The following is an 8,842-nucleotide window of genomic DNA, read 5'->3' on the forward strand; positions in this document are numbered from 1 at the left end:
CGGGCCGGGCTGGCCGATGCTGCCCTCCCCGCCCCTGCCAGAGCCCAGCGTCCCCCAGCCAGGCCCCCTGGTGCCTGCGCCTGCTTGCTCATAAACACACTGTGCTACCACAGCTGAGCAGCGCATTGTCACCGCGTTCTGATTAGGCCTGCGGCAAGCAGTGCACATCCCAGGACAGAAGGCGGTCGAGGCCTCCACACCGAAAGGCTAAGTCTGGACACGTCAAGCTCCTAGCAGGAGGGTCTGGGTCTGCTAGCCAGTTCCAACCAGATGGAGCAAGTGGGACTGCCCTTCCCAACAGAACCCGTTCTCACTGTCCCCGAAGCAATTCCTGCCGCAGGTCTCAGGCACAGACAGGTGTCTGTGGGGAGGGCTGGCCTGCTGCCCTGGGCTCCTGTGCCCTGGGGGGGCCCTGGCCCGAAAGCAAGCCTGCATCTCTCGGTGCCTCCTGCCTGGAGTCCACGCCTCGCGCTCAGACTCGGCTGGAGGTTTGCTTTCTCCTGATGCTTCAACCTCTCGCCATCGCTGCCTGGGCCTGCTTAACTCTGCTTGGCTGCTAAACACAAGCAGGGAACACAGGAGACCAGGAGAGGAGGCCCTCTCTGGAAAGCGAGGCGTGGAGAGGTACCAGAGGGCTGCAGGGGCTGCCCACGCAGGCGGCTGAGGGCACCAGTGCCACTGCTACCCTGGAGATCCCGCAGTCAGAAGCTGGGCGTTCATTTCTCCCCTCACATTCCAAGTTGCATTTTCCATTTAAATTCTGGGTGAGGAGTTTAACGAGCAGACACGGCATGAAGACACGGCCGGTATTCCTGTCTTCTCTTTCCTCTAGTAAGAGTAAGAGCTTTATGATGCAGTCATTTACGTGAAATAAGATTGGAATGTGAAACACGCACGTTGCAGACCAACCCTCCTACAGGCGCTACACATCCGTGCTGGGGCTGGGGTTGCAGCTCCACCGCAGCGCTGGCCTAGCACACCAGAGGGCTGAGTTCTGCCCCATCTGTAAAATAAGAGATCCACTCGGACTGGTGAACGGGCACCGCCAGTGTGCCGGGCTGGCAGGCGATCGGACCACAGGGCCCTTGGGGTTCAGGCCCGGCTTGTCTGTCTGTCCTGGTTGGTCTGGTCACTGTCCAGCCCAACAGTGTGTCACACACGTTAGAGCTCAGGCAGGGGCAGCACGAGAAGCAGCTCGAGGAACACTCCTGGAAGTCTGATGTCGTAGCTCCCGCTTCATTCCTGACTTCTGGTCCCTGACCCCGCTCAAAGGAGCCAGATCTCCCGCGCGAGATCAGTCATTTCTTGGCTACTTTGCTAAGCAGCAGATGGACCCAAAAGTCTGGACGTGAAACTTCACTAAGCTTGCAGAGCATACCTGAGTTTAGGCCCCGCCTGCTCCCCGACTTCAGTGGAAGAAGCTGGCCTGAGCCCTGGCCTCTGCCCTTGCACTGGCATCAGCACACTTTGGGGTGCAGCCTGCTTCCCGAGGGTTCAGGCGTGCTGCACGGGGAACACAGCTCAGAGGGGCTCGTACTTAAAGGCTTGCGCCAGCACAATGTATTCTTGTGCTGCTTGCTCACTGTGGGGAGCTAAGAACAACTCCACTTTGTCAAGGGCTGAACATGAAAAAGGCATTGTTGGAGTGCGGCGGGGTTGGGCCAGTGTTCCCTAGGGCTGCGAGCAGCGTTATCCACAAAGAGGCCTGATCTCAGAGGAGTGTCTGCAGCGCCCTGCAGTTGGCATGCAGGGCTCTCCTCGAACCCCGCCTCTCCGCGAGAGGCCTGATCTCAGAGGAGTGTCTGCAGCGCCCTACACTTGGCATGCAGGGCTCTCCTCGCACCCCGCCTCTCCGCGCAGGCCTGATCTCAGAGGAGTGTCTGCAGCGCCCTGCACTTGGCATGCAGGGCTCTCCTCGCACCCCGCCTCTCCACGCAGGCCTGATCTCAGAGGAGTGTCTGCAGCGCCCTGCAGTTGGCATGCAGGGCTCTCCTCGCACCCCGCCTCTCCGCGCAGGCCTCACCATCAGCCCACAGCAAGGGTGAGGAAGGGACAGCTGCGATGGACGCATCACATATGTGGGCACAGCCGCCCCGGGACGGATTCGCAGGGACAGGACCTCTCTGGGCCTCAGCAGCCAGAGGCTCAAGCGGGCTTGCAGGGCGAGGAGGCAGAAGAGCCCACGGAAGCGGGTAGCTAAGGACAGCAATGACAGTGCTTCTTTTACTGCAAGCATTTTCTCTCCACTTAAATATTCACCGTAACTTGAGACCACAGCTTGTACTCTGCCCTAGTTCTTGTGCCATATGACAAAGTCGTGTCATATGTACATTAAATGTGCCAATTTTTTTTAGGACACCAAGGCCAGGGCAGGCCAAAGAGGCAGATGCGTGCCACATCCCACGTCCTGCTCTTGGCCTGACCCAAACAAGCAGATGAGAACCGGCAGGAAGCGCAGGGTCTGGAGGGACAAAGGGGCAGGGCAGCAGGGATGGTAAGATGCGGACAAGCACAAACCTCATAAAAGAATCTTTCTCCTTCCTTCTTCTGCTCAGGGAAGGGCAAGCCAAGTGTGGGACAGAGACGGGACACATTACAGACACAGCACACGACACGTTTGGACACAGCTTTCTCGATGTGGAAAATAAACTGCTACCACATGAAAACACTCATGCCACAAAGCATATTTCAGAACAAACTTCAAAACTGGCATTATAAAACACAATAAAAAAATCTATAATGTGTGGCACATTGCAAGTCACTAGCACACACACATATACATAACTGTGTGCACACAAGCACACACACACACACACGAGCAAAAGCCCTCTTCTGTCTTGGCTCTCACTTCTGCTTGCTGGAGCATGCTGTGGAAGATGACAATTCTCTGACCTGCTAGACGGACCCGAGAGCCTTGGCGCTTCCAGTTCCTCAATCAGCCACATAAACCCGGTTGAGATAGCTGCTGGTGACCCTAAGCAGGCTCCGGTGACCGCAGAAGAGAAGCCAGACTCACCTCTTTACCTCCCATGGACTCGAACATCTTTTCCAGCTGGACGCGCAACTGTTGGATGTTGTTCATCAAGATGCAGGGCTTACACAAAGAAAGGAAGAGGCACTGTGAACATCCCGTAGGTAAGCAGTTACCGAAAAGAGATGTTGGTGATTTAAAAGAGAGAGCGGACACCTGCCACTGATGTCCAGTCATATTTGGCAAATATAATAACTCTGCTGCCTGATATGGTTTTTAACAGCTAAGAGAAGAAAAGAAAAATGTAACAATCATTTTAAAGGATGGAAGCGAGTAACGTCCTCACACAATAAGCCATCAAAGACCAGCGCCCAAGTGTCTTCTATCCATAACCTTGTGGCATTTCATGCTTAGAATCAACCACATTTTGTTTTTAAAATTTTATTTTTGGAAAAAACAGGTCAGTTTAAAATCTTTTGTAATTTCACTATTTTAAAACCAAAACAGAAGCTGCATTTTACATGCAAGGCAATGGTTAAAGTTTGACAAAAATGCCCTCAGTGGACTGCCCTGCTGCCCACACAGCCCACACTGTGGCCTCCAAGTCACTGTGTGACTGGCTCTGGCCTCCCTGCCCATTTTTCTCTGCCTGCTTCAGTCATATCTATCACTTGGGTCAGGGCTTTCTTTCCTAGATTTCTTCTTTTTTATCACTCGCTTGGCATTTGTGTTTATCACTTCATATTTGGGCTACTGAAGCTGTTTCCAGCAAGCTGCCAGCTCACTGTAAATGCACCACCCTCGCTGCAGGTCTCTCCTGCCCCCACAGGCTCCCAGCACACTTTACACACCATAGATGCTTCAAAGACACTTCTCACCTTGTTTCCAAAGAGGCAGAAACATAACAGTGACAAAGATGTGGAACTCTATGTCAGGGTCAGACATGCTGTCAGGTTAGTGGAAATGAATTTCTTAGTAGGAAATAGAATTTGCAATTGACAAAAAGTCATTTAATTGCACGTTGATTCCAAAGAGCCAGGGGTTGGACAGGGAGGCAAGAGACAGAAAGGGGGATGGGCACAGCTTCTAGGTGTTGGGAAGTGGGGTGAGGCAACACCCCATGGGCTGCTGGAGAGGGGCCAGCTCTCGCCTGGAGACTTCACTATTGCTTGAATGTGTTACTGACCTTTGAAGGACTTTCTACTTGATGCTTAAAGTTACCACCTCCTCACTCTGATCTATGGACATAATGTAGGAAGTCTGTTCTGTTCCCTTTCTCCTGCCACCTTTCTTCTTATGGTAACTGAGGTTCACCCTGGGAACGCTAGTCCCAGCCACAGTGGGAGCTCCTCGGTCCAGGCTTCCTCCTGGCCATAGCAGGAGTGGACATTTTCAAACCTCCTGGGGCCTTGGCATCCTGGCTCCGAGGCCGCAGACCAAGCCAGCGGACTACCCTTCCACTACAGCTTTATACTCACACACACAGCCTTTCTCTTCCCTTTCAGAAGGGGATGATTTGGCTTGCTAAGGGGATCCCTGCAGAAGGAGTCAGCAAGCAGAGCGAGGGCCGGGCTCTGGGGAGGGTTTCCTCCCTTACACTGAGGACAAAGCCAACTTGGCATTCAAGGCCACCTGCCTTGGCACACAGGACGGGACTCTAGGACCAGCTTCATCAATAAAGGTCAACCATAGCCTGCTGAGGTCTTCTTAATAAAGCCAGTTCTGGTAAGAAAAGTCTGCCAGGCACTGAGCGTGCAGACGTGTGCTCACTGGGCTTGGCCAGCTCCGACGCAGCCACAGAGAAGGGAGGCGCAGCCGGCAGAGGGTGAAGGCACACGCGAGGTCTCCCCCTCCCTGGCTCTTCCAACCCTGAAATGTCCAAAGTTCAATTTCATTAAACCAGTTTCTCAAATCACCAGTGACAACTAGATTGCACAAATCTACCTTAAATCTAATCAGGAGAGAGCTTTACTTTACACAACCTCAGCGTAAATGAACAAAGCAAAAGGAATTCAGAGTTGAGGGAACATTCACCTAATTCAGGGCCTCACTGCTGAAGGCCTTGGCGAGGCGGCCCAAGCTCGGCTTGAAGTCAAGGTGCGTCTTGTCATGTGTACATTTTGACCTGGCTCATAATATCTTAGAACATTTTATTAGACCTTTATCTGGAACAGCTTTTTTTAAAGATACTTTATTTATTTTTTGTATTACAAATATTAGGAAAGTTAATTTTGTTTAAACTAGGATCATTTCTTCAGAGGGGAAGTGTGTTGAGGGTGAAATTAAAAAATATTCAAAATAAAGTAATTCTGAATTAGATAATTATGACTTGATACTTTTCGGCATGTTGGGATCAAATGGATAAAGCCATTTCGTTCTGTCTCCCATTTAGCATGCCACGGCAGAAAGACATTATGCTGAACTACAGTCTTTAATTCTGACCCTTGGCAAATCCAGTGTTATGGTCTTCTGTTAGACAGTTTCTGACTATAAAAGCTTCGCGCCTGATTCGCAGATGAGATAGATATATCATCAGCATATGCCGCGAGCTGCACAACCAATTTCTAAGGTGCTGACACAGAAGTGAGGCGGTGACCACTGCTCCGCACCCACATAGGTGCGGAAGGTCACCCCTCAGCAGGGGACACACGCACAGCAGCCAGCTGACCTGCGCCGTTCCTGGGACTTAGGCTGATCTCTGTGGGGAAGCAGTGATATTCAAGGCTGGTCGAGGTACCAACTATTAGAGAGGGGAGGCCGAAGAGAGGCTCAGCGCCCTACAACAGCGAAGGTTTTTTAACTACATGTACGAAGTTGCGCAAAGTACAAAACATACAGGAAATTATGGAGAGTAATATAACAAATTCTGGAGTACAATTTTCATCTCAGGGTTTTATTTTTTAAAAAATTATTTATTTATTCATTTATTTTGGTGGTACCAGGGATTGAACTCAGAATCTTGCCCTTGCCAGATAAGCACCATCTCAGGGTTCTAATGTAAAACGCGGTGCAGACTGTTAGCCGCAGGGCTGAAGTCTGCAGAGGCTCCAAAAGCGACTTTTCCTTTCTAAGCATCAGATCAACCGTAGTGCCTCAAGCCACCTCTCAGATCTTCATTTTGCTGTCCTAATACAGAAAGAGTCCTTCCTGAGGCCGCGGGGCATTGTTTTCACTTTGATTCAACAGTCACACGTATCACCACCCTTTGTCTCTTAGTTAGGAATACATGCTCCCATGTATAATTTTGCTCTCTCACTTTTGGAGTATTTCCAGGCAACGGCAATTAGAAATCGCTCTCGACGTCTGGGGCCTGTGGTAAGACTCCAGGCAGCACACTAATTTAAGAGGAAGGGAAGGAGCGGGGTGTGGGCAGAGGTGGGTAGGCTTCGACAAGACTAGTGGCTCCCTTGGAATACTCCTCTAGAGTGGCCCGAAAGTGAGGGCTGAGGGTTTTTTTCTTTAATGTATTTGGTACACGGTTTACAGGGTCTCACTATGTAGCTCGGACTCGTAGTGATTCTCCCGTTTTCAGCTTCCCAAGTGCTGGGATTATAGGTATGCGCCACCACACCCAGTTTCAATTGCCGTCTCAGTGTGCCCTGGGGGCAGGGCAAACTATGCCAGGGATTGAACCCTGGCTGCTGCGCTCTGCCTAAGCAGGCACTGATTGATTTCTTAAATGAAAGAGAAAACCACGCTTTCATTTAAGCATCCTGTACTCACTATTTAACCACTTTGTCTTAATACAGCTCTTTTAAAGTGATTCCTACCCTGTTGCCGACATCCTTCTCGAGGTACTGCCAATGGTAGATAAGAAAGCTTCCGCCTTCCATCGTAACAGTAACAGCCTGTCCCACGAATGGGCCTGTTCTGTCTGAACACCTCCGCACCATCCGAAGCCCTTTGTTACCTGGCTTGTTTACCTTGCTTCTCTTTATCCCTTTATTGAGTGAGATACAACACTGGCTTGGATTTTATAAATATTAAATTAGCCATGCACGGTGAGAGTCAGCATCGTTCCATTTACAGACCATCCTTTTCAATTTATTTGAAAATTGGAAGACTAAAGGCGCCTACACCAGTGGTGGCACCGCAGGGAAGCTGTGGCGTCGTCGCCCTCATCTCGCTTCTCGCCTAGCCCTCAGCTCCAGTGCTTCCTCGGCCTGAGGAATCTCATCCTACTCCGCATCCAAATGCAAAAACATAAATCAGCTGCTGTCACAAGTCCCTCAGCCTTCCTGTGAGTCCTACACTGACACGAATTCATGGCCACTAGGAAACAACTGCTATACTTCAAATTCTTGCCATTCTTATTTCTGATCTTTTTATGCGAACAGAAATAAGCAGCTCCTCTTGCCTACCCTGAGTTGGCAGAAGTAGATCCCAATGGGGGAAGGCTGGGGAAGGCTGACGAAGGCAGAGCCAGCTGTACTCACCACGTTCTCCTTGCCGCAGTATGAGCTGAAGTCGCTGGACACAATCGCAGCGTACTGGACCAGCACCTTGTTGATGGTCTGCGGAAGAGAACATCGGGGAGTTCAGCCGTGAGTGCGCAGCTGTCCCCGTGTGCTGCCCAGCGAGTGTGTGGTCAGGAGACCTCACGTGTCTTGACCGCCGGCCGGCCGTCTAGCGCTCCTCACTCTTTGTGCTTTGTATGTCTTATGGCTTTTACCTCTTACCCTCGGCCACCCCGCACTCATCAGGCCAGAATGTCCTGGGTTGGCTATTTTTTCAGCTTGTCCCCATTCTTAACTACCACACATGTAACTGGGGACCAGAGCACCTTTGTACATTGCACTTTGCAACGGCTACTTTCAGCGATAGCAAACGGTAGGCGGTGCTGGAAGAAATCACCTCTTAAAACCTCCGGCGGCGCTTTCTCGCATCACACTACCCATCATGCTCAGGGTAAAAAGTGTGCCCCTACTCCCGAAGCTCATGTTTCCGAGGTGCACCTCTGGAAGGCGACTGGACCACAGAGCACGAACTCAGGCGTGGGCAGCCCCGACGAGCCCCCCGCTTCCTGCAGCCCGGCCTCCTCTGCCTCCCCACCCGCGCTGAACAGCTGCCCCCCGTGGGGGCTGGCCGGCCTGCTCCACCGAGAGCCAGCGCAGGCCTTTCTGCCTTTAGCTGTGGGTGTCGGGGAGGACAGTGTCGTGGCCAACCGGCTGCCTGCGCCACAATGCATGACCTCTTCTTTACCAGATTATTGAACAACATGGTTTGCTACACATCCTGCTTAATCACCCCCTGAGCCCCCACTCCCAGCACTGCCGCCTTTTTCACCCCACTCTGCATTTCCTTCCTTTCCCTGATAACTATCTCTGGCCTTTGTGCTTCCTGAAAGCTCCATTAATTATGCACAGTGGAGAGCAATGAATCAATGTGCTAGGAAAATCTTACTGCATTCACTTAATAATGTACCAGTGAGTCTGCATCTGCTGCTGCTACACGTGGCTTGTGGTAGCGCGCACCAAGCGGGCATGTGACTTTCTTGGAAAAGACAAAGCAGCCGCAACAGCAGGAATATGTCATCTCTTTATAGAAAAGCAAAGACAGGAGCTTTTACTTCCTTCTTTGTATAACATATTTGTCTGAATCTTTTTAGTGTTTCAAAATCAACCGGGTGAGACCTTCCAAAGTGTTAAGCTGAAGAGGAAACATTTAATCTCTGGCCTGAACCCACTAAATGTGACACAATTTAAGGTGAAAATGTTTCACAATGGAACCCTGCAAGTAGGGATAACATACGTAGAGAAAGCTGATGTTTTGTGGCGACACACAGCGCTGTGACAATATGCATCAATTTACCTAGAAGGTTGGCCTTGAAAGAGTAAGTTCCTCGGAGCAGGTGGCCAACACACCTGGGAC

General features: G+C 51.1%; 1 protein-coding gene across 2 annotated transcripts in view; it reads right to left on the reverse strand.

Annotated features, from left to right (window-relative positions):
• Window positions 1-8,842, reverse strand: part of Unc13c (unc-13 homolog C) — a 429,116-nt gene that overhangs the window by 71,918 nt on the left and 348,356 nt on the right. For both annotated transcript variants that reach the window (XM_023724104.1, XM_004638987.2), the window contains 2 exons: window positions 7,408-7,485; window positions 3,017-3,094 (listed from right to left, as the gene is read on the reverse strand). In XM_023724104.1, the coding sequence (XP_023579872.1) occupies window positions 3,017-3,094; window positions 7,408-7,485 (156 nt within the window). The remainder of the gene's footprint in view (window positions 1-3,016; window positions 3,095-7,407; window positions 7,486-8,842) is intronic.

The sequence above is a fragment of the Octodon degus genome, unplaced genomic scaffold (assembly GCF_000260255.1).
Source record: "Octodon degus isolate 3935 unplaced genomic scaffold, OctDeg1.0 scaffold00105, whole genome shotgun sequence".
In the NCBI taxonomy this organism is placed as follows: Eukaryota; Metazoa; Chordata; class Mammalia; order Rodentia; family Octodontidae; genus Octodon; species Octodon degus.